The 23,372-nt window shown below is 41.0% G+C and overlaps 1 protein-coding gene across 3 annotated transcripts in view; it reads right to left on the bottom strand.

The window, feature by feature from the left end:
* LOC139954801 (uncharacterized) overlaps positions 1–23,372 on the bottom strand; it is a 63,251-nt gene that overhangs the window by 4,666 nt on the left and 35,213 nt on the right. For all 3 annotated transcript variants that reach the window (XM_071954739.1, XM_071954737.1, XM_071954738.1), the window contains exons 20-37: positions 20,454–20,678; positions 19,803–20,045; positions 18,813–19,061; positions 17,668–17,913; positions 15,206–15,445; positions 13,763–14,005; positions 11,789–12,037; positions 10,714–10,956; positions 9,303–9,554; positions 8,223–8,320; positions 7,699–7,936; positions 7,147–7,260; positions 5,772–5,888; positions 3,894–4,021; positions 3,199–3,415; positions 2,654–2,729; positions 1,341–1,638; positions 364–399 (exon numbers count right to left, since the gene is read on the bottom strand). In XM_071954739.1, coding sequence (XP_071810840.1) covers positions 364–399; positions 1,341–1,638; positions 2,654–2,729; positions 3,199–3,415; positions 3,894–4,021; positions 5,772–5,888; positions 7,147–7,260; positions 7,699–7,936; positions 8,223–8,320; positions 9,303–9,554; positions 10,714–10,956; positions 11,789–12,037; positions 13,763–14,005; positions 15,206–15,445; positions 17,668–17,913; positions 18,813–19,061; positions 19,803–20,045; positions 20,454–20,678 — 3,512 coding nt within the window. The remainder of the gene's footprint in view (positions 1–363; positions 400–1,340; positions 1,639–2,653; positions 2,730–3,198; positions 3,416–3,893; positions 4,022–5,771; positions 5,889–7,146; positions 7,261–7,698; positions 7,937–8,222; positions 8,321–9,302; positions 9,555–10,713; positions 10,957–11,788; positions 12,038–13,762; positions 14,006–15,205; positions 15,446–17,667; positions 17,914–18,812; positions 19,062–19,802; positions 20,046–20,453; positions 20,679–23,372) is intronic.

Here is a 23,372-nt window from a genome sequence, read left to right as displayed (position 1 = left end):
TGCAAGGAGCAAATAGGATATTCTCAAATCACTCACTCTATGTTTTATATTTTGGAAAACACTCAAAACCAAATCAAAACAGCCAAAATTCAGCCTAATGTAGAGCTGCCCTAAATTTTTCCTAGTTTGACCTCACGTAACCTAATGTGACCTTAATGACCTCACAACTTGAGTCCTGACTACTGAGATCCAACACCCTAGTAGTAGTAGCTCAGGAATACAAGCAATGGGTCTTATTATAGCTTTCACCAATAAATTGCATTAGGATCAAACTTGTTAAAACTTTCTGAATGGTTTTTAAACGTCATTATTCTTAATAATGATAGACCTTCGCATGGAAACTCAAAGTAGTTTGATACTTACATACAGAGAATGATCCCTGCGATGAGAACGGTGATGCTGGAAGAGAAAAAAGGAATACTAACATTAATACACTTTCATATCATTACAACACTATATACAAAAGAACAGTTTGGAAGAACTTGGTTTTTAAAATGCAACAACAATAATGCACTGTCTGTGTAAACTATACTGCATTGCAGTCCATCAGGAATGCTACAATGCACTGCACTACAGAAGGAATGCTACAAATGCGTTGCACTACACCAGGTAAGCTACAATGCACTGCACTACACTAGGTATGTTACAATGCATTACACTAGAGAAGGAATGCTTCAAATGCATTGCACTACACCAGCTGGTAAGCAACAATGCATTGCACTACACCAGCTGGTAAGCAACAATGCATTGCACTACACCAGGTATGTTACAATGCATTGCACTACACCAGGAATGCTACAATGCATGGTAATACACCAGGTATGTTACAATGCATTGCACTACACCAGGTATGCTACAATGCATTGCACTACACCAGGTATGCTACAATGCATGGTACTACACCAGGTATGCTTCAATGCATTGCACTACACCAGGTATGCTACAATGCATTGCACTACATCAAGTATGTTACAATGCACTGCACTACATCAAGTATGTTACAATGCATTGCAATCAACAGGTATGCTACAATGTATTGCTCTACACCAGCAATGCTACCATGCATTGCACAACACCAGGAATGCTACCATGCATTGCACTACAACAGGTATGCTTCAATACATTGCACTACACCAGGTATGCTACAATGCATTGCACTACACCAGGTATGCTACAAATGCATTGCACTGCACCAGGTATGTTACAATGCATTGCACTACACAAGGAATGCTACATTCACATGACATTGCACTACACCAATTGTATGTTACAATGCATTGCACTACACCACTGTCCTACACCTATCAGTGATCATACTATGTATACACCAACAATCTTACCCGTCTGCTACGCCGAGACCTCTGTTTCCTCCGTTTGCTGGTATGATGGACAGGTAAACCAGGATAGAGGGCAGACCTTGATGTGTCAACGATGACCGGGGGTGCAGCAAATATACCTGGCGGGGGAGCTGAGGGGTAATGGGGAGGTTGGTTTCTACCCTGCATCAGACAACACACACAGCAGAGGAAGAACATGAAGATAAACAGAAAAGCAGCCAGAGATGCCAGCAGGATGATGTAGAGCGGAATGATAAACGACTCATCCTCACAACGGTCCCCGATGAAAGGAACTTGGCAACTGCGAAAATAAAAAAACAGAAAATAAGCTTCGGTAAATCGATGATTTGGGAAAGCAAAAGTTCCAGAATTGAGGAATCTAGAATATGTACAAGAGCTGGACTGCTGAATGGTATAATACAGCCTGGTTGCTATGGTAACCTGTCAAATTGCTACCAACTGCTATGCTGGTACCCTCTCATAATCTCTCAATTGTTGAGGTCTCCTCTGATGTACCGTACCATCTTCCTCTCCGTGGTATCCTCAACTCTCCTGGCCCTTATCCTTCTCCTCTCTAACCTACATCCACTCAACATTTCACCCAGCACTTTATAAAAAACTTCCTTTACCCAACCTTTACCCTGACCATCTATACGTCCTTCTATCTACACTATACCATTCTACCAAATGCTCTGGACAGTTGTAGCTTCCACTAATTCTCACTACCCCTCTCCTCTACCCTTCCATTCTTCTCCTCTCCCTCCCCCAACCTCCATCTACCCCTCCAAGTCTCTACCGTTGCATCCTCCCTCTCCCCATACTCTCCCCTCCCTTCACTCGCTCTCCTAATCGCCTCCTTTACCCCTCCCATTTCTCCCCTCCACACCCTCTCCCCATTGTCTCATCTACCCCTCCCCACCTCTCCCCTCTATTCACACCCTCCTCTCCTCTACCCCTCCCATTTCTCCCCTCCCTTCACACCCTCCCCATCCTCTCCCCATTATCTCATCTACCCTTCCCCATCTCACCCCTCCCCATCACTCCCCTCCCTTCACACCCTCCCCATCCTCTCCCCAACATCTCATCTGCCCCTCCCCATCTCACCCCTCCCCATCACTCCCCTCCGTTCACACCCTCCCCATCCTCTCCCCAACATCTCATCTACCCCTCCCCATCTCACCCCTCCCATCACTCCCCTCCCTTCACACACTCCCCTCCCTTCACACCCTCTCCATCCTTTCCTGACTTCCTCCCTCCTGACTAGTCTCACACCCAGAGCCCACAAACCTTTTAAGTGCTTGATTTGATATACTTACACACAAGTACTTTGAAGTGTTTCTGGATCAGCATAACAGTTCCCTCCATTCAGACAGTAGCCAGTTGGACAGATCTCTACAACAGGGTACAGACAGAACAACATTTCAACATGCAAATTTAAATATCATAAATTTAAAATATGTAAATTTTTAAGGAAACCAAAAATAAGCCAAACCTATTTGGTATATTATTTTCAATAATGTTTGAATTTTGCACCTGAAATATTTAGCAATAATGATGCCCCAAACTGTGATGAAGGAAATTGAATAAAGTTTGTTTGCAGAAACTGGATGAATCTAGCAAAGATTCCCAGTAGGATGAAAATGTTTATTGGCTCAAGTCTGTGCAATACAACATTTTCTACCCTGCACAATTTTTGGTTAAGGTATCCTTCGCTAGTTGCAAACTCTTGCGGTTCAGTTGCATCGGGACCGATTATGATAAACATTCGGTGGACATAGATATCTGGACACCTTGCTTCAGATACTGTGTTACCACAGATTGTGGAGACAGACTTCCACAGCGTCCTCGGAGTGTATCTCACCGTGTAACAAGTCCTCCAGAGGCTCAATGAACACAGCGCTGTCTCCGATCTCACCGATATCAGAGAGAGTGTCGTTGAAGGTTGCTATGAGCTCATCTTCGGTCATAGGACTGGTGACTATGTAGCTGAGAATGTAGGCGACTCGGATACTGCCGCTGCTCAGAGACGTCACCAAGGATCCGATGTAGGTCGGGTCCTCTGAGAACAATTCGTCCAACTGTTGGGAAAAAAGTGGTCGATTTGGTGAGGAATTATCAAAGAGAAATGGACGAGAAAAATCGACAAGGTACGTCAGAGTCACACGGACGGAAAAACGAAACCGAATTCCAACATGCAGTAAGTCTCAAATCTGCACGGTGACCTGCCACGAGACACTTTACAAAGCTTTTCTTGAAAAATGTCTTTTTTTTTTCATATTATCGTGAAGTGTGTGCAAAGAAACAGCGTGGTGAAAAAATGTGGAAGGGTAGCAGGTTTATTGAAGTCTTGTTATTTTTTCAGTTATACTAGGTACTATTGGTCAAATACGTGGACCAAATTGTGGACCAAATCTAACACACACTGCATCACGTCTGGTCAAACATGAATGACCGTCTCTCTGTTTGGCCCCACCCACCCCCCACCCACCCCCCTCTTCCAGCCCTCCTGGACTTCTCTTACCCCTTATTACTTAAAAATTCCTCCAAAAGACTTACAATTCTTTGGACACGTTCAGCGATGGCCAGAAATTCATCAGAGGTCGGGTTGGCTAAAATATCTGTAAATTCTGCAATTTCATCATCCAGCATGGCTATGTTAAACGAACCACTGAACTGCTTGGCATCTGTTGACAATTTCAAAACAAGAGCATCAATGACGCAGTATCTCAATACTGGAAGTTTTAATTTTGATTCCTAATTTCAAATCTTTGCTCTGTCTCTACAATTATCAATATCAATCATGGTACAACAAATATATATAACTTGCATTTAAGCTACTTTGCCACGAATAGTCTCTGCAGGTTACACTTTATCCTGCTAGTCTTGCCTTTAGCGCTTATTGCCTGTTTGTCGAAAGAACGACGTTGCAAGGTTTAGTAATGTCATAGAATACCTAAGAACTTGTTTTTTATGTGGTATCCTTCATCTTGGGTCAGACTCTGTTGGACTTTTTGGTCATATAGTTTGATGTCATTGAAAGCCTAATAGTAGTAATAGGCCTAGGCTATGCCTAGATATATTTTTTAAATGCATTAGGACTAAGTAGCCTTCAGAAGTACAACGATGTGTAAACGTAATTATACAAAAATACATGAAGGGCAATCAAACAAACTTATCATGGCACTTGCTCTGAAAAGCTACCTGAACCCCAGTACTATCCTTAAATGTATGTTACAAAAACCATGGAGGTAAAAACAGAACAAAGGCCTAATATTAATTAAATGCACTACGCAAAATTCAAAAGTACACAATGTGTATATGCATTTAGCATGCAATACACAACACCTTGCGTACCTAACTACAGTACAGAAAATTGGTCGCGAGTGTAGCCATTTTCGTATATCTAACATGTAGCTGTCCATGAGTCATAGCCAATCTGCTATAAACCAGACTTGGAGGCGGAGCTTAATCATCAAAAACGGACCTTTTTACTAAAAGTCTCAGTGTTGTTTTAAGAAAGAAAAATCATTTAAACATCAAATTAAGCAAATAAACGCCATAAAACGCTAGTAAAATTTTTATTCATACCTACCTGTAAAAACAAATGGAAGTTTAAAATGTTAATAAAAAATATAATAAATAGGACCCTATCTTAGACGATACCACTGATAAAAGACAATTTTATTCTATTCTCTTTCATAAAACATTAAACTGCAGATAACAAACCAATCGCTGAGAAGTAATATGTCACGTGCCCATAATAAACCATAGACATCGAATAATAATTAACAAATAAGCAGGAAAACGTGGGCAAAAGTTCCCTACAAACAAGTTTCGAAGCGTGTGCAAAAACGGTCTGATTCAATCGTTTTTCGATCCGATTTGGCCCGATTTGGACATAAATCGGTGAAAAAGTCATAGAATGAGATAAAATTCTCGAATAAAAAATAGTAACTTTTGTTGGTCTATATGATATATTCTTGCTCTGGAAATTCCAGAGAAAAATAGCTTTGTATGAAGACGCTGAAAATTTTTTAAGAGAATAGAGAGTTCCACTTACTGTTACAATATCTCTATACATGTAATGTATTGAGATAAAAAATTAAAATGTAAAAATGTATAAATCAAAAGGGGGATGTTGCCCCTTTTTTAAGACAAATTTTTATTGACAAATACAAACCAGCCTTTCGACCTGTTGTTTCCCAGTAATGTCATTAATTATAGGAAAAGAGGACATTTATTTGAAAATGGCATATCATATGGGACATCAATCATAAAAGTATTAATTTTCATATGTTTTAAATTTGAAATATCGCTATAAATTTTATTTCATAATAGATCTTTCGCTCGATGTGGAAAACAAAATACGATGCACTCAGTTCGTAACCTTGATCGAAACAGATCTGATCACATGACAGAGATTTGATTACTTACCGACGCACATATCTCCGACATCAAACTGGCCGATGGGGCAGTTACAGGTGAAGCTGCCCTCGTAGTTCACGCAGATTTTCTGATCCGGGCAGGTGCCTGTTTCGCACTCGTCGACATCTGTTAATTAGACAGACCATTTTGAAAACAGGAAGGGTGCAAAAATCTTAACATTGCAACTAAAAAAAACTGTTAATATATATATGAACGGCAAAACTGAAGAAATTATTTCCAGTGTTCCTCCAGAATGGACAGGTTTGGAAGACAGCTAACGAACGTTTGGCTAGGTCATTCAGATGGGTTCCCTGTGAGGGATTGAGTTTAGAAGTCATTTTCAGATAGTTGCTGTTCTTGTCACTGTGTTATGTCTTTGCACCACCATTTATTTTATTATTTTTCCTCTGTATTTTTGCTTTTAACACCATCGTCACATGATGAAAAGAAGAACCATCATTAAAAACTATATCACAGCTAAACAAAGCAATTATACTCCTCCCCCACCACAGCTAAATAATGGAGAAAGCAACTATACCCCTCCCCTGCCACAGCTAAACAATGGAGAAAGTGACTATACCCCTGCCCCACCACAGCTAAACAATGGAGAAAGCAAATATACCCCTCCCCGCCAAAGCTAAACAATATAGAAAGCAACTATACCCCTCCCACGCCACAGCTTAATAATGGAGAAAGCAACTATACCCCTCCCACGCCACAGCTAAACAATGGAGAAAGCAACTATACCCCTCCCCCGCCACAGCTTAACAATGGAGAAAGCAGCTATACCCCTCCCCGCCACAGCTAACCAATATAGAAAGCAACTATACCCCTTCCCCGTCACTGCTAAACAATGGAAAAAGCAACTATACCCCTCCCCCACCTCCCCTGGACTCCATTATCAATCAAGCCTTGGTGGATCTGTGAGGACATTTTCAGACAGGTTCAAGTCTATGGTTCTTACTAAATGAAGGAACAATTACAAACGTCTCCCAACTATAATAAAATTCTTGCAAACTGTTAAGGGCGTGAGAGAGCCATGTCAAATTTCACTACTTAATTTTGTTCTCTGTCTGGCAAGGATATTTCCCAAACCCTGTTAATGTGTAATGGAACCTTGAATTGAATGAAGGAGTGCTATTCGTCCATACCAAGGAGTAATATCGGACCATAAATCAAATGAAATGATGATCTTCACCGATCTGATCTGATATTCCAACGTTTCTTGTAATGGTTACCTTCGTTGTCACAGGAGTATAGGTGTGTCCTAACGAGCCTAGGCTCGAGTACACAGGTTCAAGGGTGCCTGGGATTTGTGACCACAACTGGTCTAGGGGAACTCAAGTATCTGGCTGGCTGGGTCGGTGGTACATGTTACAATTACCTGTTTCACAATTATCACCAGTCCACTCAGGAGGGCAGGAACATTGCACAGTATCCCGATCTACGCGTGTACAGTTACCACCATTCAGGCAAGCATCGTCGCAGATGTCATTCCCTAAAATAAATTAAAAAAGAACATTAACCTTGTGATTAAATAGGAAATTGTAAACAAATAGAGAAATAGCCAGACAAAATGAGGTAGGGGTAGGTTAGTTTAGGGGAAGGGAGGGGAGAGGAGGGAAAGATATACCCAGACAAATAAGGTAGGGGTAGGTTAGTTTAGAGGAAGGGAGGGGAGGGGGAGGGTATAACCAGACAAAATGAGGTAGGGGTAGGTTAGTTTAGAGGAAGGGAGGGGAGAGGAGGGAAAGATATACCCAGACAAAATGAGGTAAGGGGAGGTTAGTTTAGGGGAAAGGAGGGGAGGGGAGGGAGATGGAGATATATACTGAAAGAAACAGGAGGTCCCAGTCCCCCCCCATAATATTGTTCTAACCATGACAGCAAGATGACAAAGATCTTCCAACTAATTTTTTGGAAAAGAATGGCTTACCGACATAGAAATCCCGGAAGGCAGGAACCTGGTTGTCGACATCGAAAGTATTTCTAAGAGTGCCGCCGAGGTTGGAATCGAAGGCACTCTCAAAGTCTGAATCTCCGAGACCAGCGTCCGGGTCAGAGAAGAGAGTGAGCGCGACGGCAGCCAGGCCCTCGTCGTCCAATGCGATACCATCCACGGTGAGACCGAAGAAGGCGGAGCCAATCTCCGACCCTCGGAAGAGTTTATCCAGCTGTGAGAAAGAAATTTACGTAGAATAAAACAAAAAGATTATTCATCAACCTTAACGAGAATCAGCAGGTGATTATAACAAGATGATGAACCCAAGAGAGAAGAGTTATCAGGATTGTTTCTGTAGATAAAAAACGCTTTATTAAAACTTGCACTCAAACTGAGAGCCTTGTACTTTTTGTTTTTTTGTTAGGCCTCCAAGCCATGCCACTCCCCACAACTATGTTTATTCTTCTTCTTTTAAATTATCTGCGCTCTGAAATTCCCCTAATAGAATGGATGCTTACATCTTCAAAAATGGTTTGGTCAAAGCCGGTTATGTTCATGAATGGTGCGTCTTCACCTCTGACCCTCTGAAGGAGAATGTTAGCATCTGAGGAAACCCCTGAGAAGTGAAAGATAAATAAAAACAAAAAAAACTAGTGACAAATCATGTTAAGAGGCCAGTGATAACCATTGCAGCTTGCATTTCAATACCAGATATTTATTTCTATTTCTGAAAACTCATCAATAAAATAAAGCAATGACAGCTGTGCTTTGGGTTCAACCTTTCATTTATCTTCAGTAATTTGACATAAATCAGTGCTATAAATATTAACCATTTATTGAGGGGGAAAAAAAAAAGGGAAAAAAATTGCAAATGTGTCTTGCATGCTAATGCACCTTTCTTCTTTTTTATATTATTGTCATCTTTAATGAAGGTAGTCCTGCTCAGTGCAAAAGCACTGTTTTCCAGAGGAGCCTTCAACCTCAACCTTGCATTTCACTACCACATTTTTAGGAGGAATTACTTGTTAAACATTTTTCACAGCGTGATTTGAGGTCAATCTTTAATTCATCATTCAATTAGCTTCAGTAGACATTTAAGTTAATTAAAAATGCAGGTTGCCTTTCAATACCAGGCAATTTGATATTTTTCTTCGGGGGGGAGGTTTCTAAAGTTAAAAGTATGTTTCAATAAATTGAACACTGAAATTTACCGTGCAGTGGATCAAAAATTTAGGCCTAAACGTAGGAAATTGCAATTTTCAGTCGTGAAATTTGAAGTGTCTCTCAGATTAGATGACTTACAGAGATAGTGGAGGCAGAAATACAAATTTCCAATGATTTTGCTAGCTTTTTTGTCAAAATTGGTGCATACCGTTTTTATCTTTTTCAAATTTTAAGAGAAAAACCTTTTTCGGTAACCACATTTTCACTTTTTGGCTAATCAAGAAGAAACTCAAATGCAACATAATCTAATGTTACCCCAGAATTGCCTTTTTTATTTTCTCGTAACTTGGAGAATTTTGGTCATGATTATGTCTTGATGTTGGTTGGTTGTTGGTTCCTGAAGTTGCATCATTCAAAATTACTGGTACCCATACCTGAGTTTACCCTGACTGAGAGCCGGAAGTTACACCTATCGATGTTATTACTATCGTCTCTGGCCGTGTAAGTGACCATGATGGAGCCCCTTCCCATTCTCTGGCCGAGCTGGAAACTGCTGACCACGTCCACTTTGCCCGAGTTGTCTGTGGCGGTCGGTGGCGTCCAGAACACTGCTGCGTCTAGGTCAGCAGTTTGGACGTAGACGATCACTCGCGATGGACAATCAGTTAGGACGGGATCTTCCACATCTTGGGTGTTATAGTAAAAGAAGAGCAAAAGAAAGAGTAGCAAAAGAGTTTTGTTTGAAGAAATGGTATAAAAAAATAACAAAGAGTGGTTCTAAAAAAGGTATACCAGCCAACATAACAACCACATAAATAATGTTAAAAAATACCAATTAAAAGGTTAATTTGCCTTGAAAAAAAGTACCTGATTACAATTCCAAGTCAAAAATAAGGTGACTTCCTTTGAAGGAAGCACTTGATTCTGGTTTCACTGCTAAATTGTCCTAAACTGCATTTTTCATCTCTGTATTCGTACACACAGTAATTAATAAAAAACACAATTTTTCAGGCAAATATTGGTCTTTTGCTCGGACCGTAAATGTTACGAGATGTTCCCGACAAATGTTAATCGTTCCTTTGCCAGACATATGTTACAAACGTTCCAGTAGAGAAGCCAGCATCAATGATTGACATAAATTTGCGATAGATGTTACGGACCCGTGTCCAAGACATGAATGTTTCAGCCCATTGTTCCAGACGTATGGTCACAAATGTCACAAATGTTACAAATGTTAGTCTTTTCTTCCTGACAAATGTTACTAAATGATTCTTTATAGGCAATTTAAGTTGCTATCCAATTTCTGAAACATTGCCCAAAATTTGGAAATACCATTATTTGATTCCGTGGGCTGTGGAAGTATGTTTACACCTAATCATTCTGCTGCATAACTAGATGCTCGTTAGAGGCAATAACTAGGTGCTCGTTAGAGGCAATAACTAGATGCTCGTTAGAGGCAATAACTAGGTGCTCGTAAGAGGCAATATCATCCGGGCAATGAGACAGACCTGAACTGAAACTATTTTGTTATTAATTTTGGAGTGACTTAGTCTAGAAGATGTTTTAAATCTCTGAAATTGGTTAAGTTTTTTTTTACTTATTACTTACAAACATTCACCACAAAAAATCACGACCCCTCTGACCCTATCAAAGCAGAGCTACGTGGTCTAAATTTACATATAACAGTCAGGGCTGATGTTGTTTACTCTTCTTAATTGCTGAGCTAAACTATAGCAGGCTATTTCGGTTACATGCATTTCATAGTTACATAGGTAATTGTGCACTCTAGACGAAGTAGAAGTAAACCTATCCAGCCAATTTCATAAATCGATATCTCATGCTCACCTGAGACCGTGACTGAGAAGGTGCAAGTGGCCTGGCTTCCGAGATTATCAGTTGCCGTATACTTGACTGACTGAACTCCAATTTCAAACAGGGCACCTGGGTCATAGTTGGACACAAGCGTGGGGATACTGTTAGCATCTGTGGCATTCGGTACCGTCCAGTTCGCAAAATTGAAGCCTTGTCCGGGTAGGTTGTCCAGAGAGATGTCCTCGGGACAACCAGTGATAGTTGGTGGCTCATCCTCTGTCATGACGAATGAAAAGTAGAGGTTACATGGGAGGGACGTGGAGGGGCCATACAGGGGTTGGAAGGGGGTCACAGAGGGGTCAGGGAATGAGTTATGCAGGGGGATCCCCTTAATGGCATACAGTGAATTCGCATAGCGACCTTGGGGAGGTTTTCACTATTTACGTTAGGGTTAAATATGAATTTTCCCACATTCCTAGAATATTTTAAGGAATACTGCGAATAACTTAGAATACTGAGTATAATTATTATTCCCCAAGCTACAAATGTAATAGATTTCATGTTTATCAATGATGGAAAGTGAGGTTCCGATCTCCCAATTGCATCCAACTTAAAAAAGTACTCAAGGATGTGCCCACGCTGGGCGGCACTGGGCGACCCCGCCAAGCACTAAAAATTACCGCCCAGCACTGTATTAAAATTGTGAATCCCGCCCAGCATTATTTTCATCTAAAATCCTGACATTCCTAACAAGATATTCAACATAAATTGGAAAAAAAATTTAAAAATGTAAATTGTTAGCAAAACTAGTACTTGTCTATGAGCTTAAAAAGCTACACAATGGCCAGCATTTGGCATCTGAGCACCTTAAAAAATTGCAAAATTTCTCAATGGGGAGGGGGACACCACCTCCCCCTTACACCCCCCAGGATGGCTATCAGTATACCTGGCACTCAGGAAATCCTGGGCACATCCCTGGTACTGTATTTAAAAAAAAAAAAAGACTACAGATATACTTTGACCGCTGCATATGTAAAGCTGTGACTCATTTTTCTCGATGGTGTTTTTTCAGAGTGTGGAATATTTATCGCAAGGTGTTCTCACAAACCTTCCACAAAGACCACGAAAGAGCAGGTGTTTTCGTTTCCGCTGCTGTCCACGGCGAGGTAAGTGACCTCCTGCATTCCAATGTTGAAGCTATCGCCGGGGTTGGCATTGGACGAGATGTTGACACCACCGTCCCGGTCGTTGTCAACGGCTGTTGGAGGGATCCAGCGGACCACGGTGGGGGCGCTACTGAACGGTATCAGCAGCGATTGGTTGGCTGGACAACCGACAAACTCGGGGGCTTCGAGATCTGCAAAAATCCGACGTGAAATGTTGACATTCTGTTTTGGGGGTTTGGTAGTTCTTTTTTCATGCAATTGTTTGCAACTCTCCACAATGATGGATCTTTGTACATGTATGTTAAGAGGCAATAACCAAATTGCTTAAAACAGTACAATTCAGGAAAAACTGATTTTACTCAACAAACTGATTCCAATTCAACTACTTTATTCTTTTAATGCAATCATTTACTGTATTTAATTAATTTTATAGGCCTAATTATCCAATCAGATGTGCAGTACAAATACCATGTTGAGAAATACAACCAACTTCATTTTATAGTGATTGGCAAAAAATGTAACACTTATGAGAATACATAAACTGGATACCTTATAGTCAATGAAATGAAACCAGGGATGAAGTCTGAGAGAATAAAATGCAGGAGAGGAATTGTCAGATCTTAGGTTGAGTCTGGGGTTAAAAACAATCCATGGAATGGAAAGGTACCAGATGGATGTTAGGCTCCAAACCTAGCTTTATTAATACTTTGCATATCGAAGATTCTGGACGGAGGACATTTCATCATCCATCATCAGTATCCAGCAGAAAGTGACATATCTTTGGATTCCTTTCCTTGATACATTTACACTAGTTACTGCAGTCGTATCCCTAGTTACTGTAGACATATCCCTTTTTACCGTAGTCATATCCCTTTTCAATGCAGTCATATCTATAGTTACTGTATTAGTAATCATATCGCTAGTTACCACAGTCGTATCTCCAGTTTCTGAAGTCATATCTATAGTTAATGTGGCCATATCCCTAACAACTGTAGTCATATCCCCCAGTTACCGTAGTCGTATCCCCTGTTACTGTATTCATATCCCTAGTAACCGTAATCAGATTCCTTGCTACCACATTCATATCCCTAGTCATATCCCTAGTTACTGTAGTCGTATCCCTAGTTACCGTAGTCGTATCCCTAGTTACTGTAGTGGCATCCCTAGTTACCGTAGTCATATCCCTAGTTACTGCAGTCGTATCCCTAGTTACCGTAGTCATATCCCTAGTTACTGTACTGGCATCCCTAGTTACTGTCGTCGTATCCCTAGTAACCGTAGTCATATCCCTAGTTACTGTAGTTGTATACCTAGTTACCGTAATCAGATCCCTTGCTACTGAATTCGTATCCCTAGTTACTGTAGTCATATCCCCTATAGTTACCGCAGTGGTATCCCTAGTTACTGTAGACGTATCCCTTTTTGCTGTAGTAATATCCGTTTTTAATGCAGTCATATCCCTAGTTACTGTATTCGTAATCATATCGCTAGTTACCACAGTCGTATCTCCAGTTTCTGAAGTCATATCCCTAGTAACTGTGGTCATATCCCTTGTTACTGTGGTCATATCCCTAGTTACTGTAGTCATATCCCCTAGTTACTGTAGTCATATCCCCTAGTTACCGTAGTCATATCCCGTTACTGTAGTCAAATCCCCTAGTTACTGTAGTCATATCCCCTATAAGTTACTGCAGTGGTATCCCTAGTAACTGTAGTCAAATCCCCTAGTAACCGCAGTCGTATCCCTAGTTACTGTAGTCATATCCCCTAGTTACCGTAGTCGTACCAGACAAGTTGCATTATGGTTGGTTGCCAATAAGCACATCCTACTACATTGATATCACAAGAATGATTCTACATTGGAAGGTAAAAAAAACTAATGTCATTGCAAAATCTGTTCAACTACTACAACTGACCGTTCACAATGATATCAAAGCTGCAATTGGCTGTTTGTCCAAGAGAGTCAGTAGCGACGTACTCCACAGTCGTGTTACCCAGGGGAAACTCATCGCTGGATTCATAATTGGACTCCACTACAGGACTACTCTCCCTATCGTCGGCTGTGGGTGCAGTCCAAGCGGCTGTAGCGAAGTCTTCACCCTCGTCGGTAGGGAGTGTTTGGTCGACTGGACAGTTGGTGAAGGTAGGAGGCTCATCCTCTATGAGTTTTTAAGGGAAGTAAAAAATGAATGAATTGCAATAATCCTAATTATAGCTTCTTATTTGCTCTAGAAACGATCAATCTTCCTGGTTTACCATATCCCCCACTCCATCCCCTACCACATTACATTGGATTTCAAGGAAACAGAATCAAGTTAATGAAAACTCAGCCATGACAACAAACACATGTTCATGTTAAAAAAGGTAGTCAGTAAAGGCTCCAAATTATAGCACGCTATAATTGCTTGAAGTTTTCAAGAAAGTACTTTCCTGGAGGTGTTTAACTCTCCAAATTGTTCCCAGACATTTTTAAGGAACACACAAGATGACTGAATGTCCCAGTGAGGACTAATTTCCTGGAAGGTTGTAATAAAAAAAGGTGACCATATTTGAATATCTAGCATATTTGAAGCCAATACAGCCCTTTAACCTTTAAGGATTTCTAGCTCAAGTGAGCAGCAAACAGTGTCTACACTTTGCACCTCTCAAATTGAATGATAAATTGAATATATGAATAAATGAATATATGAATATTTACAAATTGTTTACTTCTTGTATTTCGTTTACGAAAAGAAGGAAAAGTCATCCTCAAAAGCATAATGATAGAAAAAAAAAGACATATATGAATATATGAATAAATGAATATGAATATTTACAAATTGTTTACTTCTTGTATTTCGTTTACGAAAAGAAGGAAAAGTCATCCTCAAAATCATGATAGAAAAAAAAAAGACATATATGAATATATGAATAAATGAATATATGAATATATATTCATCCAGATCTGCTAAGTTGGTTACTCTACTACTTCCTAAGATTTTTATCGTTCTCTGTCACGTTGCCCAGATGCAAGTTCATTTTTACTCTTGTTGTAACCAGATAAAAATTTTCATTTAACTTTGTTTTCGAAAAGGAAATACTCTTGCTCTCGCACAGATATTATTTTCATCTTAATCATCTTAATGTTGCCAGATGCAATTTTGATGTTACTCGGCCTTTGTCAGACATATTTTTCGTCAAAGATCACTAAAGTCTTACTGATGAAATATAAAGTATTCATATATATATATATATATATATATATATATATATATATATATATATATATATATATATATATCCAGTGTTAGGAAATTTTGGCCCAAAAATATGATCTAATTTGGAAACCTAAACAAAGTTTAAGGGGAAAACCTTATTACCTAAGACATTGACAACAAATGTACAATTTGCAGAGAGGCCTGCAGCGTCAGTTGCGGTGTATGTGACTTCAGTCATCCCTATCGTAAAATCTGAACCGGAAGGGATATCTGAGGTGAGGTTCGCCAGGCCAGAATTATCTGTGGTATTTGGTGGGCTCCAGCTTACGGCCACTGTTACCCCCATAGGTGCATAACGGACGATTTCTCCTGGACAATCAAATATTTCTGGTGGCTCTATATCTGTGGTGGAAGTGAATACAGTTTGGGAGGGGGAATTTAATTTAAAATAATTTAAATAAAAATTACATTTTTTCTTCCTACTTTCATTGGAACTTTGTAATAAATAATCATAAAAATATATCAATACGTTTCTAAAATCCATACATCACAAAAACTAAGAAAGACAATCAAAGTGAAATTGTGTAGTCTCCTCGTATCTTGTGGTGGGGTGCGCAAGTATGAGGGGATAGAGGTACAGTGGAAGGGGACAGGGCAGGGGATGAAGGTACAGTGGAAGGGGGACAGGGCAGAGGATAGAGGTACAGTGGAAGGGGGACAGGGCAGGGGATGAAGGTACAGTGGAAGGGGGACAGGGCAGAGGATAGAGGTACAGTGGAAGGGGGACAGGGCAGGGGATGAAGGTACAGTGGAAGGGGGACAGGGCAGAGGATAGAGGTAAAGTGGAAGGGGGACAGGGCAGGGGATGAAGGTACAGTGGAAGGGGATTACCATAGGGGATAGAGGTACAGTGGAAGGGGGACAGGGCAGGGGATAGAGGTACAGTGGAAGGGGGACAGGGCAGGGGATGAAGGTACAGTGGAAGGGGGACAGGGCAGAGGATAGAGGTACAGTGGAAGGGGGACAGGGCAGGGGATGAAGGTACAGTGGAAGGGGGACAGGGCAGAGGATAGAGGTACAGTGGAAGGGGGACAGGGCAGGGGATGAAGGTACAGTGGAAGGGGATTACCATAGGGGATAGAGGTACAGTGGAAGGGGGACAGGGCAGGGGATAGAGGTACAGTGGAAGGGGGACAGGGCAGAGGATAGAGGTACAGTGGAAGGGGGACAGGGCAGGGGATGGAGGTACAGTGGAAGGGGATTACCATAGGGGATAGAGGTACAGTGGAAGGGGGACAGGGCAGGGGATAGAGGTACAGTGGAAGGGGGACAGGGCAGAGGATAGAGGTACAGTGGAAGGGGGACAGGGCAGGGGATGAAGGTACAGTGGAAGGGAAATACCATAGGCGATGGAGGTACAGTGGAAGGGGATTACCATAGGGGATGGAGGGACAAAGGAAGGGGGCAAGGACAGGGTATGGAGGGACAGTGGAAGGGGAATATCATGTGGGTTGGAGGGACACTGAAAGGGGAACGATATATGCTTTATTTCAGTATTTTCCAGAAGGCGACAAAAATTTATCATTTAATCTATTTGGGGACATTGGTTACGAAATAATATGAAATTGATGTAAACAACTAGTTGTTTGCTGGACGACAAATAGAGCCAATATTCTGCTAGTCCCAAACAAAAACTTGTCAACCTAAACTAAGGCACCGACGTTCAAAATTAGCCTAGCTGATCGTGGTCATCACCGAACTCTCTCTCAGCAATTTACTGCACTTTCAAATCATGTGTTACAAAGTAAACCTAACAACAACAACTTTAAAAAAACAAGTAGGAAAACGCTGGGTTTTTTCGTGGAAAAGTAGGAGACCAAAGTAGTACGAAAAAGGGCTGAGATATGTTGTATGTATGCATGCAAAGATGAAGAGATTAATTTTTTTTATCACTTTTTATCCTTGACCACAGTCCTGGCTTTTTTTTTTTTATATATCTCCTTTTAATATACGAGAGGAGAGGACACATTGCCGAGTTATGGGACGAACGATGAAAAAATAAAAACGTGATGTAAAGGACCGGGAGAACCTTTAGGGCAGCCACTTTTGATGGTGGATTCATGAGGCAAAATTCAGGATAAAATTAAAAGTGGCACTGAAAAAAATAAAACCTGGAATGCTACAAATGAGAAATGAGTTATAAAACCATCTGCAAGATATCGTATAATTATCTTTAAGTCGTCCGGTAATAATCGTACGACGAAACTTAATCCGGGTAGTAAAAAAATGAAAGGGAAACGGAAATAGTTCATTATGGGATACTTAAGGAGGGAGGGAGGGAGGGAGGGGAAGAGAGGGGGAGCGGAAGAGAGGGAGGGGGAGCGGGAAGGGAGTGAGTGAGGAGGAGAGGATGTTTTAATATAAAAAGTTAAAACTTCATCCCAAGTAATGCTCCATTGGCACAGTTGCAAAAACACAAAAAGGAAAAACCAGACCATGCTCATCATCATAATAATAATCAGTAGTTATTTTTTACGACGCTTAAGCGACCACAGATGTGGGAGAAACCTGCAAGGGCTTATGGATTGCACACTTAAAGGAAAATAGCTTAATAAGTTACTCACCGGTCACAGATACAAAGAAATAACATACATTATAGTTTCCTGTGTCATCTGTCGCATTATTTGTTACACGGGTTTTTCCCAAGGTGAAGTTACTTCCGCTGGGGAAATCAGTTGTTACCGTGACCGGCCCGCTCTCATCCGATGCAGTGATACTAGGCCAGGTGACTGTGGCATAGTTACCCCCGGGAACCGTGCCAGCTTCGATGGTTCGATTGGTGCAATTGTCAAACTGAGGTATTTCATCCTCTGTTTAAATAAGATAGCAAAAAACATGTCCCTTGCATGATTCATCTTGTGTGTGCTCGTCTCTACATTCCCCTCCCCCCTCCCCCACCCCCCACCCCCACCCAATGCTACAGTACAATCACTGTGATATACCATTCAGAGTTGTCGGTGGTTGTTGGAAATGACACACAATACAAGAAGCTTTTCTTTTTCACAGAAATTGGTGTCATATGGATGTTAAATATTGGGGCAAGATGCTTCAGATATCTATAAACCTTTCAGGCTAGTTAGTAAAGCTAGTTGAGGGCATCCATCTGTCCCCCCCACTTTGTGAGTGGCACATTCATTGAAGTGGTTAAAAACATTACAGAGATATCACAAACATGGGCAAACTGTTCTAATAATCACATTGGAGTTGCCAGCATCTTTTGTGATCCAACCAGCCATAATTGACAAATAAATTGGCAGGGGAAAAAAAATGCCAAATATAACTTTGCTGTTATTTTATGACAAATTGTGTGGGTTGTAATCATTTGTGTCAATTGGAGTGGGGGGAGAGGGAAAAAAACCCTGCCTAAAAGTTTTTACCGATTTTTGCTGATTTTTATCGGCTTTTACCTCTGCATAGGCACATGTTTAACCTTGAGACGGATATAAAAACATGGACACCTTGAAATCAATGTTCTTTGGTCGAGGTTTAGAAATTAAGTTGGGTCAATAAATGAATGAAAAAGAGCAACGACAGGTGTCTGTTTTAGCCAGACCTTTTCATTTTCCTACGGCCAGTAGAAATTGATAAAGTATTATAATCGACATTTTTAGCATTTAAAACACCAAACGATGCTTATTCACAATCAATCTTAAAACAATTTTGAGATATACTTGATGGCAAGGAGGATGTTTTGGTATGGGTCACTCACGTATCACGATGACATCGAACGTGCAATTGGCGCTGTTCCCCGAGACATCAACGGCCGTCAACAGGAGATTCGTTGACCCAACGGGGAAGACATTAGTCGATCTATTAATGTCCACTCTCCTGTTTGAGTTATCTGTGGCGGAAATCTCCTCAAAATCAAGCTGGAGGACGTCTTCTCCCACTGGTGACAGCAAGGTTACATTAGGTGAAGGGCAGTTAGTAAACACTGGGGGGACCATGTCGTCAAGCTCTGTATGAGGAGAAGAGGAGGAGGACAAAAATGGTTATGGAAACGGTTTCGGTAGGAATAAAATGACCAAATTTGGCGGACTGGTTTTCAGCAGTATAGTGTAGTATAGGAGTCAGCTCCTCCTAACTGCTTTCCATACGACATTTAAGACCCAACAAAATCACGTTTCCATGGAGATATGGTGCAGCAGCACTGCATCAGATTGTAAGCATAGAAGAGGAAGAAGACGGCGACGGCGGAGGAGGAGGAGGAGGAGGAGGAGGAGGAGGAGGAGGAGAAGGAGGAGGAGAAGGAGGAGGAGGAGGAGGAGGAGGAGAAGGAGGAGAAGGAGGAGGAGGAGGAGGAGGAGGAGGAGGAGGAGGAGGAGGAGGAGAAGGAGGAGGAGGAGAAGGAGGAGGAGGAGGAGGAGAAGGAGGAGGAGGAGATGGAGAAGGAGAAGGAGGAGGAGAAGGAGGAGGAGAAGGAGGAGGAGAAGGAGAAGGAGAAGGAGAAGGAGAAGGAGAAGGAGAAGGAGAAGGAGAAGGAGAAGGAGAAGGAGAAGGAGAAGGAGAAGGAGAAGGAGAAGGAGAAGGAGAAGGAGAAGGAGAAGGAGAAGGAGAAGGAGAAGGAGAAGGAGAAGGAGAAGGAGAAGGAGAAGGAGAAGGAGAAGGAGAAGGAGAAGGAGGAGAAGGAGAAGGAGAAGGAGAAGGAGAAGGAGAAGGAGGAGAAGGAGAAGGAGAAGAAGAAGGGCTGAAATGTCACCTGTCAATACAACGTCAAATTGGCAGACAGTTTCCAGCCCAGCGTCATTCACAAACGTGTAGTTTACTGTGGTAACCCCAACCGGAAACGTGCTACCCGGTGTGTGGGAACTGTACGACGTGGTCGGCCCATAAGTACCGTTGGCGGTGGGCTCTAGCCAGGTGACCATGGCCGAATCTTCTCCGAACATAACGAATATGCTCACGAGAGGCGGACAGTCCAGGATGACAGGTCTCTGACCGGCTGGACGAGAAAGAAAAAGGTAGAAAATACACCAACATGATATCATATCGGTTGTCTGCTCTTTACCAACATAATTATGTCAAGTCGGGATCTACAAACTGATTGACTGATCATTTAAAATGAATCGTCATCATTTAAAAATTGAACCTTTCATAGTGCTGATTATCAGCTATCCATTCAAACTAAATTAATATCAGCCCCCTTCCCTACCCTTCCCTTCCCTCCAACTGTTTAAATGCGACAAAGTGTAGAAATGATGTACTTTCGCTAGATTGCACTGCTGACTGATAGAGTCATTTGATTAAGCCACCCTGACTGATAGAGTGAGTCACTTGGGAGAGAGAGGAAAGTTGTGTCTCTGCAAAACACAACCGACAGAGGACCTCAAAATGAAAAAAAAAAACTCACCCGAAACGGTCACGTTGAAGATGCAGGTAGCGATATTACCCGCTGCGTCTGAGACTACCAGTGAGACCTCCGTGGTGCCTTCTGGGAACACGGACCCAGGTGGTAGAGTGACATTTGTTTCGGTGATACCGACATTATCTGTCGCCTGGGGCAACAGGTAATCCACCGCGTTGGTGACATTGCTGTACACGTCAGTGCAGTTCCCAATGACTGGACTCTCATCATCTGTGAAGCACGGACGGAAAGACACACGTCAAGGGCCAAATCTCTGTTGGTTTTATTTGTATTTTACATTCTTACATTCGATACATGCTCTCTATACACGCTCTTGAGGCACTCTCTCGAGACACTCTCTCGAGACACCCTCGAGACACCCTCGAGACAGCGCCCGAGACACCCCCGAGACATTCTTGATACATTCTCGATACATATTCGATATTATATGTTCTATATTATATATTTTATATATTATATATAATGTTATAGCTGATCTATTAGTCTCCTTAACACTGACTACAAGATAGGAGCAAAAGCAATAGCTAACCGGTTAAAAAGGGTCGTCGACAATACTGTTGGAGATAACCAGACTGGTTATATCAAAAATAAGTTTATTGGGGAAAACATTCGTTTCGTGCTGGACCTAAACGATCACACTACCACAAATAACATTCTGAGTCTTTTGTTCTTTATTGATTTTGAAAAAGCTTTTGATTGTATCGATTGGGATTTTATTGACCACACTCTTATTTATTTCAACTTTGGGAACAGTTTTCGACGTTGGATCAAAACACTCTACACTGGTAGTTCTTCCTGTGTTCTAAATAATGGTCATTCGACAGGTTTCTTCCCTAGTCAGAGAGGAGTAAGGCAAGGTTGTCCCCTTAGCCCGTACCTCTTTATTCTATGTGCAGATATTTTAGCTAGAAAAATTATTTGTGACAACACAAAAGTCAAGGGGATAAACATATTTGGCCGGGAGATTAAAGTACTTCAGTATGCCGACGACACCACCTTCTTCTTAGACGGTACCCGTAACAGCACTGTTAAGGTGCTGAATACCTTAGAGAATTTTCGACTAGCATCAGGTCTCAAATTAATCTAAGCAAACCCCAGTTTCTTCCCCTGGGTCCTTTAATTTCAAATAATCCAGCTCATGTCAGTGAATTCAATAGTTTGATTACTAACGCTCTTATTAGGTAATCTCGGTTTCAACTTTACTCACAATGGTAACCATCTCTTTCGCTTAAACTATTAACAGAAGCTATCTAGGCTGAAACACCACCTTAGAGTTTGGAATGGGCGTGATCACACACCTATTGGCAGAAACACAATAGTGAAGTCTTTTGCAATCAGCCAACTCGTCTTCCTTTTTCAGGTTCTGCCTAGACCCCCCCCCCCCCCAAAAGACCTTATCAATAAAATCCAAAGTATTATTTTTGACTTCATTTGGAATGGGAATCCTGATAAAGTTAAGAGACTTACTTTGTATAACCCAATTAAAAAGGGAGGTTTAAAAATATTACATGTTCACAGCTTTGTGGAAGCTCTTAAAACCTCATGAATAATCATTTTATTAGAATTGATAATACCATTGTTTCATGACAAAGCTTCACGTCGCCGGTTTACTGTTTTTTGTTAAGGATATATTTTTGCCAGATGGGAAGCAATTGTTCTTCAATGCTTTTCTAACCAAATTTATGATATTAAGGTATCCTTTTACTTGTTTTCATGGGATCATTTCTGCAATTCCTAGAAGCTGGAAAGATTCCGTCAGTTTAGAAAACGGTGTCGAGGAACACAAGATCACCTTGTCAATCTTATGTCTAGCAATTCTGAATTGTCACAAGTAGTCTATTATCCTCGCCTTATAGACTGTATTTCACTCCCGCCAAAAGCCTGCCCTAAATAGAGCATTATCTTTGACTTCTCTCAGGACGATTGGTTAGTTATATTTAAGGTGCCTTCCCATATGCTTTCTGAAGCAAAAATACAATATTTCCAATTCAGATTCTTACACCGCATCTTAGGAACCAATCGGCTTTTAAATTTAATGAAAATAGCGGCCTCTCCGCTCTGTACATTTTGCAATATGAAGAGGAAACTATTGAACATTTATTCTGGTCCTGTCATGTGACGTCTAATTTCCTTTTAGATTGCGAACAGAAATTTTTTGGTAGACAGTTTATCTGCTCAAAAAAAGATCTTTTCTTCGGTAAACTGGTAACAGGTTACGACCCATTGCATTTTTTTATCCTTCACATCAAATACTTTATCTTCTATCGTAAACAAAACAATGTTAAGCCTGACTGCTACAATTTCTTCTATAAAATAAAATTCATTCTTAACGTTGAGAAGCACATTGCCTCAAAGCAAAACTCTACTAGCTCTGCTCGTAGAAAATACATGGCATTAAGGACTTGTTTTTCTCATTCAATCAATGAACTTTGCGACTCTTGACTTAACCTCTGCTTATCATCTACCGTACTGTTACATTTATGTAGTAGCATAGACAATCTCTGATGTTTTTTGCTGTTTTAGTCCTCACCGTGCTTTGTTTTACTTGTGTGTGTGTGTGCGTGTTCGTACGTACATGCGTGTGTATGCAGGTGTGTCTCTGTATTTGTACGTTTGTATGTGTGTGTGTGGGTATTTGTGTGTATATGTTTATGTACTTTTTTGCACGTGTGTAAGCATGAGTTTTGTATTCACTGAAGGTTTGTTTTTCTGGATGTGTATACATATATTTCGGTATAAGAGGAGAAGAAGAAATACTCAATTCAGAATCAATTTTAGCATTATGTAAATAATTCCTTTGTATCATTCAGATGACATGCCTATGTTGTTATCAGAACTCTAAATATAATCGATGTACCACATACATGTTTAATAATCGTGAATAAATTTGACGGAAAAAAATAT

The sequence above is a fragment of the Apostichopus japonicus genome, chromosome 17 (genome assembly GCF_037975245.1).
Source record: "Apostichopus japonicus isolate 1M-3 chromosome 17, ASM3797524v1, whole genome shotgun sequence".
Lineage (NCBI taxonomy): Eukaryota > Metazoa > Echinodermata > Holothuroidea > Aspidochirotida > Stichopodidae > Apostichopus > Apostichopus japonicus.
Note: the sequence above shows the minus strand (reverse complement) of the source record. Positions and strands in the feature narration are given on the sequence as shown.